The sequence below is a fragment of the Apium graveolens genome, chromosome 5, assembly GCF_009905375.1.
Source record: "Apium graveolens cultivar Ventura chromosome 5, ASM990537v1, whole genome shotgun sequence".
Lineage (NCBI taxonomy): Eukaryota > Viridiplantae > Streptophyta > Magnoliopsida > Apiales > Apiaceae > Apium > Apium graveolens.
In genome coordinates this window covers 142,287,656-142,310,099 of record NC_133651.1, presented here as the reverse complement: position 1 = coordinate 142,310,099, position 22,444 = coordinate 142,287,656, and the positions used below count along the sequence as shown (strand labels likewise).

The following is a 22,444-nucleotide window of genomic DNA, read 5'->3' as shown; positions in this document are numbered from 1 at the left end:
CACATCCCTAGTTGCATCCTCCCAAAAGGATGTTACTATTGAAAATAGTTCCCAACCAGGAACACAGAACAAACGAGGGAGGGACACTGAAGCCAAACACTCACCAACAAAAGCTTTTATTAGAAGAAAGAAGGCTAGAACCAAATCTTCTACACAGGGTGCACACACTGCACAGATACATCCATCTGTATCTATGCCTTCTCAAACTCAGTTTGATGTGGCTCCAATAAATGTGGAGTCACAGCCCCATTCTCTCACAATAATCACACATCAATCACCAAACACTTCATCACCATCTCTGGATGTGGATATGTTATTCCCATCAATTCCTGATTCTCCCTCTTTACAACTCAGGGAGGAGCCCTACTCAAATACAGGTGATCATCATCTCTTAGATGATTTGTTGGATCACCCGCAAATTCTTTCAGATATAATTGAAGGATCTGTGTCACCACATCTCAAATCAATCTACACAGATTCAACAGTTATATCACTTTCCATTTCAACTTCTTTTCCTTCTTCAACGGATATCACTCATCCGTTGACAAGTGGTTGCTCTTCAACGGATAAGCTTAACAGCAGTTATCCGTTGATAACATCAGTTTCACCTTCAACGGATATTCCACATCCGTTGATAGTCTCTCCACACATAACTGAATCAATTCCAAGTGTAGAAGACATGAATACTGTGCAATCACTCTTAGGATTGAGGGAAGGGAGTGAAAATTTGAGTGAGAGGCTGGGTTGCTCCCAGGCAAAAGGAGAGATTGAGAGCTCAAAAATGCATGCTATTTCTTCCAGCATGGCAAAAGTAAGTGAGAGGAGTACCACCTTAGTAGGTGAAGGTGAGGGAGTGAGTTGTGTGAGCCAGGGGGAGCCCCTGATGCAAGAAAATAGAGAAAAAGAGAGAAAGACAGGTACAGTAGATATAAGGGTGGAACCAGCCATTGCTAGTGAGTCAATGATTGTGGATGATGCTGAAAAGGAAAGACAATTTCAGCAACATTACAAAGCTGTAATTGATAACATTTCCTTGGATGCTGACACTTTTACTCATCCTGTGTCAGCCTATCAAATGTTAGCTGCTCAGGGCAATGAGGAGGCAGAAAAGACACTAGATCTAGTACACACAACAGAATCTCTTCAAAGGGATAAAGCTGCTATTACCAAGATGCCTTCTACAGCTGGTGAGCCATTTGAGGAATTTGGAGTAAATTCTGATGATGATGACTCTGTTTCTTTTGATGGAAGCATGAACTTAGGGGGAGATGAAGGCCCTAGTTCAATTCCAAATCTACCTGAATGGGCTTTGACAAAGGAGTATAGATCAGGGGAATTCAATGTCTCCTTAGTCAAACAAATCAACACTATTCAACAGGCCATTCAGAACACTTCACATGCAAGTATCAAGGCTATCCTTCAAGCTCACCTGGACTCACTGCATCTCATGAAGTTGCAGCAAGTAAAGCAGAATCTGAGTATGGATGATCTCAGGAAGGATATTGCTGACTTGAAATCCTACAGTTCTGAAAAATTGGATTCAGTCATGCCCTATGGTACATTGCAGGACTTGGTTTTGAGATTGAAAAAGGAATCAGTTACTGAGAAAAGGCTGGCCAAGTTGGAAGACAGAGTTCAAGTTATTGAAGATTCTGTGGCCACCATTCTTCACAACCAACAATCTCAAACCAGTCTCCTAATGCAGCTGGCAAAAGCACAAGGCTTGACCCCTCTCCTTGATGATAACAAAAAGGGGGAGAGTAAAAGGGAAGGGGAAGGAGAGCCATCTACAAAAATCAAAATATCTAAAGTGCTAGTTCCTGCCATCACTACTTCTCCAATCATTCAAATCAAAGGAAAGCCTGATGGAATTGATTTGATTCAGCTAGCAGCAGCTGAAATTCAAGTGAAAGAGCAAAGGAGGAGAATTGATGAAAGGTTGCAACTGTTGTTTGGCTCTACACAAGATAAATCAACATCTGTGAAATATAGCACAAAGATTGAACCAATCAACATGGAGCTCAAGCCAGTAGGGAGACATAAGGATGGAGAAGCTTCTTCCAAAGAACTACAAGCTATAATTCTCAAGCCCAATAAAAGATCCAATAAGGACTCTATAAAGAATCCTTTAAAAGAAGTGGACTTTCCTCCTCCAAAAGCTGATGAGAACAAGCTTTTAGGTAGGAGTATTGCTTATCTCAAAGAGACCATGGATGAGGCTGTAAGGAGAAATAGGGCTATTATCTCTAGAGAGGGAAAGAGCATATGTGTGATGCAAGGACATCCCAAATTCTCAATAGCCAAGAAGGAAGAAGTCAAGCAACTAAAGGCTGACAAAAGAGCACAAGCAAAGCTTGAACAACAGCTAAAGTCAAGTCAAGTTGAAGAAGAGAAAGGAATTGAAGTCAGGGGTGAAGACAAGATTGCAAACCTAGATGAGGTTTTTGGGAGTATATTTGGTGAGAGTATGGAAGAAAGAGAGGAATGGCAGAAGGGAAACAGAAGAAAGGCCAAGGCACATAGAAGGAGTGAAGATAATACTGAAGTAACCAAATCTATATCTAAACCACTACCTTCCATACCTGAACCTCTTGTTGCTAATCCCACTATAAACATCCATGGTGAACCAATCATTCCAAAAGAGGAACCTATTGATTGGGACACCATCAAATTGCCTACCTTTCTAACCACTCTTCCACTACCAAAGAAACAGAAAAGAAAACCCAAATCTACACCTCCCATAACCTCTAAGAAATTCACTCAAAAACAAAGGCCTAAGCCTAAGCCATCCATTTCTAAAGATGATTATGTTCACATCTGTGACATAAAAGAAATTTCAGACATTGAACTCTATCTGGATGAGCTGGAGGATGTAAGAGGAATAGCTGCTTACAGACAGCTACCAGAGAGATTAGTGTTCAGATACAAAGGAGCTGGGGAAAGAACATGGCCTCTCCACAGGATTCTGAATGAAGGCTACTCTACCTTGATTAGAGTCTTTTCAGCTATACAAAAGGATTCTGGCTTTATCAGAACTGCCAAGACTGAAATTCTCAACAAGATTGCCAATATAAGGAAAACTTGGAGGGAGCCCAATGCTTTACCCAGGACTTTACTCATTCAAGAAAGGGGAATTACAATTCACAAATCACCTCATTGGTTGATGGAATTTAGAGATGATAAAGGAGTCAGAAGATTTTTCAGACTTGAAGACCAACTCAAGATTGCCAGCAATGAAACTCTCAAGGAAATGCAATCTAAGTTGGATATCAGTGTTGAAGATGAAGCTGAATTCTTCAGACAACTCCAACTCCAAATTGAGGAAAATGACAAAGGGCTAGGAAAGAAAACCAGGGAACAAAGAAGAAAAAGATGATTTGCTCAGGCTAAAGGAGTATCCTTGGAAATACTGTAAATCTTCAATTTCCTCCTAGTACATACATTTTTGCAGCATTTTCAAATTTCTACTTAGTTTCAATTCATATATCTGTTAAGTGTTTTGTTATCATCAAGTTAACCCTGAATTTATGCCTACAATTCTTATAGACATAAATAGGGGGAGATTGTTAGGAATATATGTGCATTAGTTTGATGATATGTTTAACAAAACACTTAAGTAGAAATTCAGTGTCTGTAGCCTCAACGGATAAGACCACTTTGGCTATCCGTTGATGGTGTAGCTTTACTTAGAAATAAGTCTAGTGTTGTAGCATATTTCAGTCTCTGTATTTAAGATGTAATTCTTAGAAGTTGAGAGAAACTATGAGTCATGTTGACTACTAGAAGATATGCAGATAGTTGTAAATATTTCATGCCTTGTAATTTTGTATAAATGAAGTGGTATCAACGGATGACTTAAAGACCTTCAACGGATGAGAAGCTAAGCTTCAACGGATGTCTCTAAAGCTTCAACGGATAACATCCTTCAACGGATGAGTGCATCAACGGATGAAAGCTTCAACGGATGTTCTGTTGATTAACCGTTGATAAGTGGTAGTTGTACCTACAAACAGAGGCACGTGGGTGAACAGAGATAACTGAAATGTGGCAGCCTAATTTCAGGAACATCAGAAAAAGCAGCCGTTCTACTCTAGTATAAAGAGACATTAAGTCAACAAAGTACTGGAGTGAACTGGAGAAGAAACAAGTGGATATCTTACTTTATTATTTTATTATATCCTTGTCTTCACTTGTAAACTTGGTAATATATAAACCAAGTAGTAGCTAGTAATTAGATAAGAATTTTTCCAGAGCTGTTTAGAAAAATCTTGAGAGAAAAATTATCTAGTTTGTACTAGGATGCAGCTGTGATCAAATTCTTAGATCACAGAATTTCTGAAATACCATCTCTGGTGGAACAACAAATCCACCAGAAAAGTTTTTAAAGGTTTATTGTATTCTTTACATTTGTGTTTGAATATATATCTGTTTGTATCAGCTTAAAGCAATTCACACACTTGTTCATCTTGAACACACAGTCTTTATAAACTGCTCAAAACTTGAAAAAGTTTTGAGATTTACATTCAACCCCCCTTCTGTAAATCTCATTGTTAGTTCTCTAGAAATAACAAATATGTGTATTAATATGTCATTTATATGTGATTAAATGTGTTGAGCCATTAAACCCTAACTGCTACGTGTTACGTGTTATCTGTTTTGATCCAAACGTGTTTTGGATATTTATTGAGTGTTTTATTGTAAGTTATATATTTTATATCAAAACCCGTACAACTCAAAACCATGTTTTAAAAGCCCATATTTCAAACAAAATCATTGGCCCTATTTTGCCAAAAATGCCCTATACTATATCGCTATTCCGAACCCCTAGACGTTTTACAAATTTACCTTTTTTCGCGAAAAACGACTTTTCCGGACCCCTTCGGGTACCAAAAACCCCACAAAAATCACATTTTTATTTTCATATGATCATGAAATTATCATATATCATTTTTCTTTGCATTTTTGTAATACTCACAATTTTTGGAAATTTTTAGCATTTATTTTGTATTTATTGGATATTTAAAAATTCAATATTAATACCAAAAAATTATAAAAATTGGGACCAAATATTTTTATTAGGAGTGTAATTAGACCCTTAATTTTATTTAGGGGTATTATTTCCATAAATATAAATACCAGATTTATCATTAATTAATTCAGTTAATTACTATTAAAAATCAGAAAATTAAGAAAAAGGGAATTAGGATTCTTGAGTGTTCTTGCGGATCAAAACCGATTTGATCGTGATAGGAGTGTCAGAAATCGAAGTGTGAGTAACCGATTTGAAGCCCGAAACCTGTTCTATCAGATTATCACGTCAAAATCATCAACAGTGGTATTGATTTGTATTTCGTAATTTTCGGATTTAAACTCGAATTAGGGGTTCTTGTTTCATTGATTGTTAGATGTTTTCGTTGTCATAAGCGTGTAGATCGTTAAATTCCCTGTCGATACATGTCTGTTTCGTCGAGTTTGGTTTCGTCGAGAGGGTAGCCTAGCATCGCGTGGTTCGTTGTCGATTCGAATCGCCGGAAAATCAGACGCCGGCGTCGGGTTTTTCCGGGTAGCCGCTTTTCTTCCCGACCCGAGGTCGACCCGGTTTCGACCCGGGAAACGACCCGGGTTTGATCCTAAAAACCCAACCCCTGTTTCTGTTTTTGTGTTTTTGATTAAATTAATTATTTATTTATATTTTAGTATATTAAAATCAGTTTTTAATAATTCTAAAAGGTAAATAAAAATTAGATTTAAATTCTGAAAAATAGTATTATTAATTTCTGAATTATTTTATTAAATTATAAATTCGAATTTAATTAATTAATTAATTATTTAATTATTTATCTAATTATTTATTAGTTATCTAATTAATTAATAATTAGGTAATTAATTAATAAATAAGGATTAAAAATAATGAAATAGAATGATTAATAATCTAATAATTAGTTAATATTACGAGTAATAATTCGATAATAAGAATTATTATTCGAGCATTAGTTATTCGAAGAATGTCGTAATAATTGTTCGTATCGTATAATTAAATACAGATAATTAATTGATTAATGAATCGTTTAAATTCCAATAATAATATATTAGTTCGATAGTATTCGAGAATAGTGCGTAGCTCGTATTTATATGAGTAATTGATTGTTGAGTTGGATTATGATTCGAATAATGACTCAATTGTTTAATAATTAACGAACCAGTTAATGATATCGATTATTTATTTATAAATAATCGATCTAATCAAATAAGTAACGATGAGTTGTAAATATTTGTAATAAATTATGATTAATCCTAATAATTAGGGATTAATTATTTTAAATTAGTAAATAATTATCTATTAATTATTTATTAGTTATTTATTTATTAAATATTTAAAAAGTGATTAATTATTTCGATAATTAGTCACATAATTTTCAATAAATCATAACTTCTTCATTTTAACTCCAAAAATTATATAAAAAAATAATTATTTTTGACTTTGATTTTCTTAAATAATTATTTAAAAATTATTTTGGGATATAAAAATTGGCAATAATTATTTATATTGAATAATAAATTGAATTATCAGTGTTTAATTGATAATAATTCAACCGTTAGTCCGAATTGAGCGAAACGAAAGCCTGTTGACTCAAAAAAATGAATTCTTTTCACTAAAAATAATATGAAGACCTAATTTCTTCTCGAAATTAGTTGACTCTATTGATTGATTGATTATCAGTCGGAATGCGTGCCGAGACGAGTTCAAAATATTCCGGAAAAATGGGAACTGAAGAAAAAATGTGATCAACGGAGCAATCAGCGAGTCGATTCTAAAAATTATTTTAACTATAATAACGATTATGTGCTTATATGTATTATGTGGTTAATCGAGTCTTATTTGCTTATATATAATATTCGAGTTGGTTATAAGCGTATGGGTAGATAGTAGGAACAAAATGAAGTCGATTTAAGGTGCAACCGAAGTACAAAATGAATTAACCAATCTATTTTGCTAACAGAAACTAAGCCAGCAAGGCAGGTTAAGTAGGGGATAGACGGAAGTGATTTAATTGCAGTAAGTCGCTCAGAAGGCAAGTTTCTCCCCTATTCTATTTTCCAGAATAGTGATATTCTTTTCAGATTCTTATTACATTTGCATTACTTTAATTCCTTTATTCATATCTCAGTTCGATTCTTGAATTATTCTTTTCATTTGAATTTATTATTCATATTCCAATTATTACTCACAATTATTGATATATTCTGGTGATTAGAATATATCAAAGCATACCGATTTGTTCCGGTTGCTATTCCAGGGACTGGATAATACTACTTTTGGGATTTAGTCTACTTAATCCTAAGGACCGGGATATAACCGGATCCTTGAGATGGGCCGTAGTGCCTGGGTGCCCGACGGGATCTATATGATGAGATATAGATCTGCACTGTATCCTGGCTGATCAGCAGGGTATAGCTGCGAACTTGAGTCCAGTGTAGTTCGTTTGCATTCGCCAGTAATGGCCTTCTTTTTATTCTTATGAGGTTATATCTTTGCAGATAAACCTGGGTTACGGATCCAGTTATACTGTTTTAACTTTGTGTATATTTTGTAGACTTGTTGAGCAATTTTTGGCTCACCCTTTTTTTGTTGTTATTCACCTTATTATTTTCAGTTAAGAAGGAATATGAAACCCGTCAGGACACGAGTGGTAAAGAAGCGGGTCAAGCCTCAGGATCCTCTTATACCCATGGTGTTGATCCCAATCCAGGAAGAAAGCTTTGAGTTGCCCGAGCAGGTGGAGTGTTGATAGATAGTGTGCGTGTGTTTGAATAAAAGCTGAACTGAGTTTAAAATGAATTAGACAATGGTTTGTAATAAAGAAAGTTTGTGAGATTTTGAATGTTGGTTTGTAATAAAAGTAGTTAGTGGTTCTTGTTTTCATACTTCAACCTAAAAAGGTCCTGGTAGTTGTTAAGGGGTTTAGTTTTCATTTCTTTATTATTTATTAATAAGCTTGTACAGGTTTGGTGATTAGCTCGTAACCCCCAGACTTATACCCCGGGTCTGGAAGGCGTTACAGTTATACTATTATATTATACACCTGATATAAAAATACAATAACTATTTTTAGTTATGTTGTACATTTATCCTAACATAAGTACTAATAATCAGAGAATCAAAGTAACACATGAGTCTACTATCAGAGTAACTCAGGGTCTAGTACTCAAATATCACATAGAGCGTAAGATCAGAGTATGAGTGATATGTGTGTGTGCCAAAATAAGTATCAATATTATAAGTGTCTGCATCAGAGAAAATCATATAACATGAAAGCATTCAAACAACTTATATACTGCTTCAATATTCTAACTTACTTACCAACTATCATATAACATGTAAAGTATTAAAATCAGTTAGCTTCAAAAATTTTACGAACATGGAAAAATATAATGATAATTGATATGTAAACTTACATTCCCCTCACAGCATCATCATAGGGGTAGTAAATTTACATGTATCAAATTACATTTGTTGATTTCTAATTAATTGGACAAATTCAACATGCCAAGTTCACTAACCAACTTGATGAAGGTAGCCTCATCAAGTGGCTTCGTAAAAATGTTTGTAATTTGATTCGTTGTGGGAAGATATTGAAGGTCCACAATATCATTCATTATATGCTCTCTTATAAAATGATACATTATATCAATATGTTTGGTCCTAGAGTGTTGAACATGATTATTTGAGATTATGATGGTGCTTGTGTTGTCCCAGTAGATAGGAATATTCTTCAAATCAAGTCTATAGTCTCGGAGTTGGTTTCTCATTCGGAGAAGTTGAGAACAACAGCTTCCAGCAGCAATATATTCAGCTTCAGCAGTGGATGTAGTAATTGAATGTTATTTTGTGCTCAACCAAGAAACCAATCTTCTTGCAAGAAACTGATAGCAACATGAAGTACTCTTCCAATTAATCTTACAACCAACATAATCAGAAACTGTGTAGTTGATGAGATCAAAGCCCGTATCTTTTGGATACCAGATACCTAGATTAGGTGTACCCTTCAGATATCTGAAAAATCTTTTAATGGCTATCAAATGTGATTCCTTCTGATCAGTTTGGAACCGTGCACACAAGCATATTGTATATATAATATCTGGATGACTAGCAGTCAAGTAGAGCAGTGATCCAATCATGCCTCGATAGTTAGTGATATCAACCTTCTTACCAGACTTGTCTTGATCAAGTTTTGTGGCAGTTGCCAATAGAGTCTTTGTAGGTGTTGAATCTTCCAACTTATATTTCTTCAGAAGACCTCTGATGTACTTCGTTTGACAAATAAATATACCATCTGGATTCTGACTTACTTATAGTCTAAGGAAGAAATTCAACTCACCCTTCATACTCATCTCATACTTACTCTGCATAAGCTTATCAAACCTTGCACAAAGTGTATCATTCGTAGACCCAAATATAATGTCATCAACATAGACTTGCATAAGTTTGATATCATTCTTATACGATTTATGAAACAGAGTCTTATCATTGACACCTCAAGTGAAACCATTTTAAAGAAGACATTTTGGGAGAGTATCATACCATGTTCTTGGTGCTTGCTTCAGACCATGAAAAGCCTTGAAGAGTAAATAGATAAAATCTTCAAACCCCGGATCTATGAAGTCAGGGGTTGATCCACATAGACCTCTTCTGGAACCTCTCCATTCAGGAAAGCACTTTTCACATCCATATGATATATTTTAAAGTTTGATTATGTTGTAAATGCTAAAAACATCCTGATGGCTTCAAGTCTAGCAACTGGTGTGAAGGTTTCATCATAGTCAATCCCTTCTTATTTTGAATATCCATTAGCAACCAGTCTCGCTTTATTCCTTTTAACAATTCCATCTTCATCAAGCTTGTTTCCGAAAACCCACTTGGTGTCAGTCACAGATTTATCTTTAGGCATGGGTACAAGCTTCCACACTTTCTTTCTTTTAAACTGATTGAGCTCCTCTTGCATAACAATCACCCAATATGGATCTCCAAGAGCTTCATCTACTTTCTTTGGTTCCATTTGAGAAAGAAACCTAGAATAGAGACATTCATTCGTAGTAGCTCTTCTAGTATGAACTTTTGCGTCTGCATCACCAATGATTGGATAAACATGATGGGATTTACAATATTTTACAGCTTTAAGAAAATTAGTGAAGGGATTTAGCATACATGAAAGCATGAATAACAATTTATGTAGCATAAAACCCATAATAATCACATACGATTCGTGAATATAGTTATAGAATTGATTACTAACCTTTAACGTAATCCAAAGATAGTGGATAGAGGCTCCTAACAGCTACTCCTCAATGCATGAAGCACTCTACGGTATCCACCAAGAGATCGTATCGTCGAATGGAGAAAAAAGCTTGTAGAGAGAATTAAGGTTGCCTCCCTCTTCACCAAAAATAAGAAAGAGGCTAATAGGCAAAAAAAATCAGCTTAATTTTTTCTTCATAATATATTTGTTAACCATATATTTTGATTAATCTCATTAATCCATTAATTAATAATTAAAAACCTTTTAATCATTAATTATTTTTGTAAACTCTTTAGAAAATAATTATCTCCATAATTTAATTTCACACATTAAATTCTTAAGTAATAATATTAAGAACTCGTCTTAATTATTTGTAATAAATTCAATCATATTTAATTAAATATAAAGACTTATAATTTATTATTTATTTCAAAAAAAATAATGACTAACTATTATTAATTTAACTCTTCCACCATAAATCATTCTCTTTTATGGTGTGACCCTGTAGGTTCAATATTAAAGCTGGTAGTAGAAATAAATAATAATAAAACTATTTTATTATTATTTAAATGAGTTTCTTAACTCATTAATTGTAATTAACAAATTAATTATATATATTATACATCGTCAGGGATACTTCTCAATATATCGCGACTATCCGTATAATATGAATTAATTGCTTAGAATACCAAAAACATATTTAGTGGATAGTGGAAGTACAATTAATTTCATCTACTCTACAATATCCCGATTAAATACAAGCCATGGATCTCGTGTCAAGCCTATCGAATTTGATCATATGTTTTCCTCTTCATTAAGCCTAGTTTTTTAATGCAAATTAGAAACTTCTTTTTAATTTCATTCACTAAGGCCAGAGATTCCTGAACTAGCATAAGTGGAATAACATAGGACATTCTCTTCTTTCACTAGAATGAGCATATCCTTTATTGATCATTCACTTTTTTCGTGTACAAATTCCTACACCCAGAAGAGCCCTTATTATTTTTCTTGAAGACTAAGAACTAAACCAAAGTATATTTTAGTACACACAAGATGACTACGATGACCTCAAGTATAAGGATATTTGTACAACTATCACTATGTGAACAACTATTGACACGTGAGTGAACTCCATTAGTTGTTCAGCTGTGCGAGTCACATATAATGAACTTATACTATAAGAAACACCTACATACTAGCTATATTATCACCACACAAATGTTTATGAGAACAAACATCCTTCATAATGAAGCAAGCATAGTATGTACCGATCTTTGCGGATTACTAATTACCAATTAGCTATCCTACGACCAGGAACTATTTTAAGTCGGAGTTATCATCTTTTAGGTCTCATTATTATGATCTCATCATAGATCATAAAAGATTTACTTAAAACTATGCTATATCTTATTAAATACTAAATAGATAAAGCCCGTAATAAAAATAAAACAAGTCTTTTATTAATATAAATGAAATCAAAAAGATTACATTAAAGTTATTCCTAAATCATCATACATGATTGGACTTAGGACATATCTATTTCAATTAGCTCTAAATGACTCAGCATTTTCAGCATTATGATGAGTCTAACTAGCGGATCCTTGTTCTGCTTCTTGTTCTGCTTCCCCTGAGTTGTTGCCAACTTGATCTCCAAAATCTGAAACTTGTAGACTTATCTTAGATATAGTGTAACTCAGCTTTTCTACATTTTCATTATCACCACTATCATCTGGATCATTAGAATCTGAATTATGATCATTATCAGGATCATTACCATCATCACTATTATCTAGAACAACCTCAGGTTCATCTTTGTCATCAGAAAGATCTTCAACATCGAGATTATCATACTTATCTTCCTTATGAATACTTGGGAGCTTGGCTTCATCAAAGGTTACATCAAGGCTTTCCACAACCTTTTGATCACTGATCACATATACCCGATAAGCTTTTAACTCCAAAGAATAGCCGAGAAAGATACCTTCTTCGGCTTTAGCATCAAAATTTCCAAGATTCTAATCATCCTTAATCACGAAGCACTTTCCTCCAAACACGTGAAAATATTTCATTGATGGTTTCTTGTTAGCCATTAACTCATACATCTTATTAATCAGGGTTCTGTTTTGAGTATAGCATACAGTGTTAACTACTTCATCCCAGAATTGGGTCGAAAGATTTGCTTCAGTAAGTATAGTCCTTGCAGCTTAGATCAACGTTTGATTCTTCCTTTCAACCACTCCTTTATGTTGTGGTGTCCTTAGTACCGAAAACTCTCCTGAGATACCCTTCTTGGTATAAAAATCATTCAAATTTGCATTTCTGAATTATGTTCCATATCTGATCTGATAGTATGAATAGGCACTCCAGCTTCTAACTTAATTTTATTAATGTGATCAATAATCATATCAGCTACTTCATCCTTTGAATGTACGAATAACACCCACTTGTATCTGGAATAGTCATCTACAATCACTAAGCAATATTTCTTTTTTGACATACACATGACGTTGACTGGGCCAAATAAATCCATATAAAGGAATTTTAGTGGTTCAGTGATGTTAGTCATTATCATCTTCTTGTGTGGTTCTCTCTTTGACTTTTCTTTCTCACATGCTTCACAGAGTATCATGATTGAATTCCATCTCGAGAAGACCTCCCACTAATTCCCTCTTTACCAAAGAATTCACGTTCTTGAAGTTTAAGTGGGAGAGCTTCTTATACCATAACCAACTTTCATTTGGAGAAGCTTTACTATAAAAACACATTACTTGACCATCTTCAGCATAGTTCCAGTCAGCTACAAACAAATCACCCTTTCTCAATCCCTTGAGAGTAAACTTTTAATTTTTATGATTAGATATCAAACAATTCTCCTTCTTAAATAAAATTTCACATCATTTATCACAAAATTGACTGATACCAAGGAGATTATGCATAAGACCTTTAACCATAGAGATTTCATCAATGATGATATTACCAATTTCCAAACAGCCATATCCCGTTGTATAACCTTTGTTGTTATCTTCAAAAGTAACCATCGGGCCAGCTTTCTCAATACCTTTAATAACATGGCTCTATCACCAGTCATACGCCATGACCATTCAGTGTCCAGAATCCACTTGATCTTCTTCTTCTTCTTCTTAACGCCCTGAAAATAAAGGGGATTATGTTTTTTTTTGGTACCCAAACTAAGTTGGGTCCAACGGACTTAGAAGTATTTGAATTTTTAGCATTTTTATTAAATTAGCAGGCTTACCATCCTTTGCTTTATCATTGACTGCTTCTTTGTCACTTGTAGAAGTACCAACAGACTTGCTCTTGGGTTGGTGGCAGGTGCCACTTTCCTAACTTTAGGAGGGCTCACAGTCTTTGATCTACCAATGTTCTTATGAGCACGCTTATCATGATTATGAGATGTACTATGTGAGTATGTGGAATCAAGATAAGTGTTTATAAAAGAAACTATACATGGCATGCAAACTGGCGTTATGCACTTAGGAGAATGAGGCATGTTAGGCATGTTATGCACACAAATATTCTTAGCATTTTCTACTTTAACCTTTCTACAAGCATGGGTAAGGTGATCAGCAGAACCAAAATTATTGCATAACTTCCTAGGGAAATTAGCTCATTTCCTGCCATTTCTATTCCTGCTACTCTTAGTTTTAGAAGTAAAACATAGTCCTACATTAGATTGATCAGTGTCACTAGCAACCAACATAGTTTTCTTTTCTTTTTGTCTCCTTAAGTTCTCAAGATCCTAAACAAGCATCTCATGATGAATATAGAGATCATCTTCATCAAAGGGATCAACAGTAGCTTTCTTAAATAGAGGCTTTTTAGCTCCTTTAAGAACATGAGGAGTACTATGGGGTTTAATAACTTTTTTCTCAGGATCATCCTCAACTTACATTTCTTAGAAGATTTTCTAAGTTCGTCATAGTCTAGACATATCCCAACCTTTCCGCCAACTACTTGATCAGCTATAAGCTTCTTAGCAAGATTAGCAGCATCAGTGAAATCATGCAATTTTTTATCCAAATTTACATTCTTGCTCTGAAGATATTTCTCTATCTCAAGGTGCTTTTTAATTTTAAGCTCTAAATATTGATTTTTATGCTTAAGATTTTCCATAGTGACATTATTAAGAACTAACTTATCATTTTCAATTTGGATTTTCTTTAGTTTTTCTTCTAATTCACCTACAGTCTTATTTGTGCACTTTAGTGTAGTACACATGTTTCTATAGACTTTTATTAAGGCAGTATATTGATCAACACATTCCTTGGTCTTTCATTGTACCTTAAGTCTATCATAAGAAACTGTATTGTTATACATTAAGACAGTTTTTATAAAAGCAACACAGTTTACGTTCTAACATAGATTCTCAGCAGGTAAAGCACGAACAGTTGGAAATGATACATGTTGTGATGCCCCAAATCTGGGGTCAGGGATTTAGGAGACCACGCCATCTTGAATCCTGTTTAAATACTTATCTCGCACAACATTATATATATACACTCATCTAAAACCCCACACTTATCAACATACACACACTTACAGTTTATTGTCTTCAAAAAGAACAATGCATTACTAGAGTTATTAAATCCGCAAAGTGACAGTTATTACAGATCAAAAGTAATTAGGTCTTACCACGGGTGTAACAGTTATTTAAGGTTAGACCGGCGACCAAATATATATTTCTTCAATACTACCTTACATAAGTCATATTTATATATAAGCCAGACTAAAAACAACTCAAACCCAATCCAGCTTATACGGTCTACCTGTGGCACTACACCAAATAATCTACATAATAGATTGTCATTTCCTACTCGCTTCCGAACTGTAAGCTTTCTGACCGGCATCTTGGTTCACTGTTGTGTTATGTCATTTTAAGAAAACAAGTGTGAGCTATATTGCCCAGCATAATAATTTACAGTATAAAATGACTGTGCAAGAAATTTGTATCAGATTCCGTATATGGATATATGTTTATTTAAAGTAATTTCCTTGGTGATACACACCTCTTTTCAAAACAATTCTTTGATTGACTTATTAGTCTGTAAATACCTTAATGGTAAACCCATCACCTAGGCTTGGGTTATGGTATCGCATTTCAATTCCAATTGGAAGAATAGGACATTCACCGGAGCCCCCGAAATACGATGATCAGTCGTATAATGGTAATTATTTATTGTTCTCTACATGTAGAAGGACGACTCCCATACATCCAGTTGTCACCCTGCCGCATTCGTGCATATTATATATGGCCCATACATCCAGGCTTTCCACATACATCACATGTTTACATGTGGCACACCAGTAGTCGCTCTAGTACACAAAGTACTAGAGTCTACCCCTTCTTGTCCTTAAAAGAATCTTATTATAAATCTAGAACTCGAATTATATCGAAGCTCCTCAAGCGTTTTGCTTGTTGATAGATACAACTCATCTCATATATATATATATATATATATATATACTTCTGAGAATTTTTGGAGGAAGTACTAAAATAATGTGAGTTGACCGTTGTCAATAGATAAATAAATGAGGGGGATTTTCTTTTGAAAATATAGTCAAAATATTTAAAATATGTTGAGATAATATTTTTCGATGATTCGAAAGTATTAGAATAATTTTCTGAAACTCGAAAAATATTTTAAAATAGGTTTTTATGATTTTTAAAGCATATTAAATCATGTAAATATTTAATGATTAAATAATAATTATTAGATAATTAAACCATTTTATGTTTAAGATTTTAAATTGATTTATAATAATATTAAATAATTGAAATTAAAAATAAAATAATTGTTGAAGAATATTTCTCCTCTTTAAATGAAAATCTGAAATAATTTTATTTTTTGAGTAATTAAATATAGTTAAGGGTATACGATCTTTGGAAATCGTTTTAAATAAATTCGAGATAATTTAATATTTCGCAAGAGGACATCGAGTCCCTTGAAATAAAAGTTATGGATCTTTAATCGTCCAAAATATCTCTGGGATGATTCCCGGGTTTATACTTTATAAAAGCTGACCGACCCTCGGTCTTATAACTTATACATCGGGCTATTCAATAACATAAATATAATTTACGATATATGCATAGTAAACTCAATCATTATCGATACGTAAAAACTCGTATTTTACTATTATGGCAAACATGATATTTCTACGAAAGACAGTAAAACAATCTTCACAATACAACAGTATATGGATTCGGGTTCGTAAACTTGCCTGAGTGTTTCGAGGTGCAGGGTGCTCCATAGTTCGTCCGAAAATCTAAAATCAAGAACAATATCGTTCCGTATTTTTATACTCGTGCGATCTCGGCTCCTACATTTTTATAAAATTTAAAAATCCATATTTTCACTTAAAATTTTTATTTAAATTAATATATTCCATTTCTTACTCTCTGTAAAAATTTCATAATTTTTGAATACTTTTAAGTCGATCATTTATACTTCCAAAGTTCGTAATTCGAAGCAGTTTTTATTGCGTAAATCGTTTTCACTAAAACGACCCTAACTTTTGAACCGTAAATCGAAATCAAGAGATTCAAGCGCCTAAAAGATGCTTACAAAAAGCTCTATCCTTTTCAAGTCTTAATTGTCAATAAATCATAGTTTATACTTTCTGTACTTCTGCAGAAAACTTAAAGTTACGATTCGACCGTTTTATCGATGTTACGCTCATGATCCAAGTTTCATTTTCTCTCTAAAATACTAATCACTAACAAACAATCATTATACCATCATATTAATACTATATCCTATAAATAATATCAAGTTCTTGATGCCACAACATTAACCTTAGCATTTAACTAACTAACTTTCAAGAAATGAACATAATAACCATCAAAACTATGTTTATAACCAAGATCCATACTTTTCTTGAAACTTAAACCTTAAAAAAAGTTTGGGTAAATATTTTTACCTTTCTTGGTAGCTTGAAATTTTCTCGTCTTTATGGATGATGCTTGGTGAGGCTTGGGTGTGCTTAAGAATCTTAGATCTTTTCATGAAAATCAAGAAATCAAGAAAAGTCACTATTTGACACTATTCATCATCACTTTTATGAATTTATTTAACCATCCATAACTTAATGAAATGCTATGTATATATTATATTACCTTAGTTTGATATTGAGGAAGTTTGGAAAATTAATTATAGCATTTATCCATGGCTAGATCTTGAGGTTTGAGTTTTAATTTCTTGTTTTCCTTGAAATAGTGAGTGGAAGGAGTGGGAGAGAGAAGAGAGAAAATTTTCATTGTTGCTTGGTTGCTTCTTGAATAAGTTGGCTTATTTGTGTATATAACTTAGATATGCATATTTTGATCATATCTTACTAGCATGGCCAATTATGAAAGCTAAATCACTAGCCAAGTACTACAACCTACATGTTTGGTTACTATTCACCTTAGCTAGGTTACTATGCTCCTTGGTTGATCACTATTTGATTACTAACTCTTGGTTGCATTTTTACTAATTATTTTGAATGGATTGCATGAGAAGTTGCATAAGCTTGATACATTTATTTATTCGCTTACATATTCGCTTGGTCGCTTATTTATTTTCGTGATAAATCTTCGTTTATTTGTTTTCTTGATAAATCTTCGTAAGCGATTCGAGGGGTAAATCATTTTCTTATAAGTCCTTTATACTTTGGAATCTTGTGCTTGGGTTTTAATTTGTGGAATTTTGGATTCGTGATTGTAACGTGATTCTCGTATTTCTTGATGGTTAGTATGATAAGGTCATTTTATAAAGTTCATCTTCTTCGAAAACTAATGGCTTTTACATACACTAATTTGGTACGTATAATCACAATATCGGCTCAGAAACTAAATTTTCCATGCATAATATAGTGTGGGCTAAAAAGTTTTCCTCGGTCATCAGGGTTACTATTCATCGAATGTTTCACAAAGTCCCAAAATTTTGGGTTATTACACATGTGAAGAAGTTTCTGCCATCAGTGCAAGATTTTTAAATAGTTCTTCTTCATCATCTGCATCATCCTAACTTTCCCCTTCAGCTATGTAAAATTTACCGGGTACTTCTTTGAGCTGCCATAATCCATTTTCTCATGAATCTTTACTTTGTCCTTAGCTTGTTGGGTCATTCTTCATTCAAGGGCAAAGTGCCCAACCTCATCACAATTGTAGCATCTGAACTTGCTCCCGTCAACTATCCCTGTCTTGTAGCCTGACCCTGAAGATGAACTTGACCTTTGTCCATGATTTCTGCTTCCAGAATCCCTAAAGCCTTGTTTCCCTCTAAACCTGATGTTACTAAACATCCCTGCAAGGTTGCCCATAGTAGCATCTTCCATACTCTGCAGATCTTCAGTTGTATAATATTCACTTGGATTACGAGAGAGGTTTCCATTATCCATATCAGCTTCACAGAGCATTCCAGCTTTGGGCTTTGGCTTTATAGCAGTTATGTCTAGCTCTTTGTAGTCACTTACAACAAGTGCAGTGGTATTGAGCAATTTAAAATTCTTTCTATCAACTGTACCGGCACCATATATGATATTCCTTTGTTCTTGTTACATCTCATGTGTTTTCATCTTACAATATAACTTCTCAAGTGTCATAGTCTCGAAGTCAACACGTTCACGAACAAATGGAGCTTTTTTCTCTAAGTGGTGAGGCAAGGTCAACATGAATTTCCTGTTGACTTATTTTTTAGAATAATTCTTACCATGTATACCCAACTCATTCAATAATTTATTTAGCCTTTCAAAAACTTTGTAGTCACTTACAACAAGTGCAGTGGTATTGAGCAATTTAAAATTCTTTCTATCAACTGTACTAGCACCATATATGATTTTCCTTTGTTCTTGTTACATCTCATGTATTTTCATCTTATAATACAACTTCTCAAGTGTCATAGTCTCGAAGTCAACACGTTCAAGAACGGATGAAGCTTTATTTTCTAAGTGGTGAGGCAAGGTCAAAATGAATTTCCTGTTGACTTATTTTTTAGAATAATTCTTACCATGTATACCCAACTCATTCAACAATTTATTTAGCCTTTCAAAAACTTGATTTATACTTTCTCCTAGTAAATATTTAAAAGCCTCATATTGTGAAGTCAATATATCCAGTCGATTTTTCCCGACACCTTCAGTTCCCTCCATCAGAAGTTCTATGGTTTTTTATATGTGCCTTGCACTCTCACAAAACATTATTTGGTGATCATATCATATCCATAAAATCTACCAAAATAAGCTGCAGGCTTTCATCCAACCCAATCAGTTCTTTATTATTTGCAGTCCACTCTTCTTCAGGACACAAATTTTAACTCCGGTCTCAGTTGGATGATCTTTGTTGTCTACCATTCTTTAGGACATTTATATACTCTGAATTTGAAGCCCGAATATACAAAAGCATCTTTTTCTTCCATAGATTATACCGTGATTTATCGAACTGAGGAACCTTAATATTACTAACCTTTCGAGAACTCATACTTTCTGATCTGAGAAAATTTTGCAATATACCGTCTCAAAATACAATTACTAATCAACCAAGGATGAGAGAAAAGCTTGATGGTGACTTGTCTTGTCATTTCCTTGAACTTTCACCTTATAAATCGACAATACACTTGAAATGAAGCTGGTAATCGGCCTTATATTGCTCCTAGTCGAAAATAGAAACTTTAACCCTTTAGAAATCGATCAAAGTAAGAGATAAGAGGCTTGATTGTGAATTGACACTTCCTGGGGAATAACAAATTGTCAATGCACTTGTTTGGAAGCTACTAATAAACCATACATTCTTCTAAGGCTACAAATCGACCAACTAACCTTGCTTTTGATTATACAAATCGACAATGCAAAGTTATGGTCTTGAACTAGGATTATTTTCAATCCTTTAACCTATTTCTGTATGCCTTGAGTTGTAGTCCTCTAAATCTTCAACTCTTAAGTCTTCTATCTTCACATTTTCTAATCTACGGGTCTTTATAATTAAATCATTTTACATTAACCTTGATTAAGAATACCACTTAACAGTATTTCTGAAAATAATACTTAGTTTCCCTTCACTGATCACTAACACCTAGTGTAATTAGTCTAGTACACATACGACTAATTTTGTTTTCAGGCCTTTGTAATATAACTATACAAATCACTGTTATGTCTTCTATAATACCCATTCAGCTTCACTTGGAATCCTTAAGATCTTCACAATAACCTTAATAATTGTTTTGAATGACTTCATCCTTATTTCTCCGTTGGCTGAACATATTAATGAATTTTATACGGACTTCTACTAATGTCTTCTTCACTGCAGTTACCAAGATCATTATATATTTACCAAATTATTCTGAACTGATCTAGTAGAATATAAATTATTTACAAATACTCATTGTATGTTGAGTTATTAAAACAAATATTATTGAGTTAAATATTCAGCTTCAATTTGCTCAACAAGACCCGACGGCTTGTCGGCAGCATTGCTTGATGGCTGATGTCAATTCGTCAAAGGAAAACTCCTCCGTTAATCTTCTGTTTTGAGAGATTTTTTTTTCTCTTGCTAATCTTATAAGAGGTTCAAAATTTTAATTTACCAAAAACTTATACAAGTAAATGTAAATGCAATTGGGCTTTGGGGTATGGGCTTTAGTCACAAGTCCTCAACCAGTCCAATAACTAACATCGCCGTCACACTAAAACGACCACACCTAAAGCTCACTGCCCTTAGACCAACCAAAGCAAGCATGATTTGTGTGCGATCCTGCACACGCTTACATTTCTTATCTCCATCAAAACTCGACTCCTTTTCTCCCATTTCCCGAAACTTCAACTTCAATCACCTCCGTAGCTCATCCTCACCGTCCATTTCTCCGATCAAGATGTCAACCAAGTCACAAATCATCGAACACATAGTCCTCCTCAAAGTCAAACCCGACACTGATCTATCAAAAATCGCTTCCATGATCAACGGTCTCAATTCTCTAATTTCACTTGATCAAGTTGTCCATTTATCCGTTGGTGCACTGCACCGCACCAGATCCTCGTCTCTCACTTTCACTCACATGCTTCACAGTCGTTATGATTCCAAAGAAGATCTTAACGCTTATTCTGCGCACCCGGCGCATGTTAGTGTTGTTACCGAGTTTGTTAAACCTATTGCTGAGGATATCATGGCAGTGGATTGGATTGGGAGTGATTTGAGTGGACCGGTGGCTTTGCCGCCCGGTTCGGCTATGAGAGTGACGTTTTTGAAAGTGAAGCAAGGTTTGGGTGATAAAGAAAGTGATGAAGTTTTGGGAGTGATTGGAGGGATAAAAGATAAGTTTCCGGTTATTGATCAGATTAGTTTTGGTAAAAACTTTTCGCCTGATAGAGCGAAAGGCTATTCGATTGCTTCGTTGGCTGTGTTTCCTGGTTTGAGTGAATTGGATGGATTGAATTCGGAGGCAGCGGAGTTGGAGAAGGAGAAAGCTAGGGATATGTTGGAGAGTGTGTTGGTGCTTGATTATGTGATTCCGCCTCAGCCACAGTCTGCTAGTCTTTGATGATCATCAAGGTGTTACTGAATCTTATGCATTGATAGATTCTGTTGTTATGAATAATGAAGCAATGCTAATTGAAATTTGGTACTTTAATTACGAAATGCAATTCATCATTTATGTTGCTTATGCTTGCTTAAGATTTTATATTATGTTGTTGAGTCTTTATTGTAATTGGTATGTGGTGGTAAATTGAGCTACCAAGGATGGGTCTATGAGATTACAATATTACAGCAAGACTAGGATACAAATGGTCAAGTCCATTTTGATAATGCAAGTTTAGGAATCTTTGAGAGTTAAGCTTTTAGATGTGCCTAGCTTTCGTAGGACTATGTGGCATTGCAGTTTCAAGGCGCTAATAAAAATCGGAAGCTTGAGGCTTATTTTTCATTTCGGAATTGTAGAAGAATGTTGGGAATTTTTGAGAGTTGAACTTTTAGGTGTGTCAAGCTTTTGTAGGACGATGTGGCATTGCAGTTTCAAGGCGCTAATGAAAACCGGAAGCTTGAGGTTTATTTTTAGTTTTAGAATTGTAGAAGAATACTGTCATGCGTTCGTGCTTCATGGACCAATGCTTATATGATCTTGCACATACTTATTTCAGTGAGGTGGTATTTA

At 34.2% G+C, this 22,444-nt stretch overlaps 1 protein-coding gene across 1 annotated transcript; it reads left to right on the top strand.

Annotated features, from left to right (window-relative positions):
- The first annotated feature begins 20,911 nt into the window (after positions 1–20,911).
- On the top strand, positions 20,912–21,953 carry LOC141724544 (stress-response A/B barrel domain-containing protein UP3-like). Its single transcript, XM_074526717.1, has one exon. The coding sequence runs from the start codon at positions 20,927–20,929 to the stop codon at positions 21,830–21,832; it is 906 nt and encodes a 301-aa protein (XP_074382818.1). The 5' UTR covers positions 20,912–20,926; the 3' UTR covers positions 21,833–21,953.
- The last annotated feature ends 491 nt before the right edge of the window (positions 21,954–22,444 follow it).

Excerpts from the sequence above, each read along its gene's own strand:
- LOC141724544 (XM_074526717.1), top strand. The coding sequence starts at position 20,927 with ATGGGCTTTAGTCACAAGTCCTCAACCAGTCCAATAACTAACATCGCC.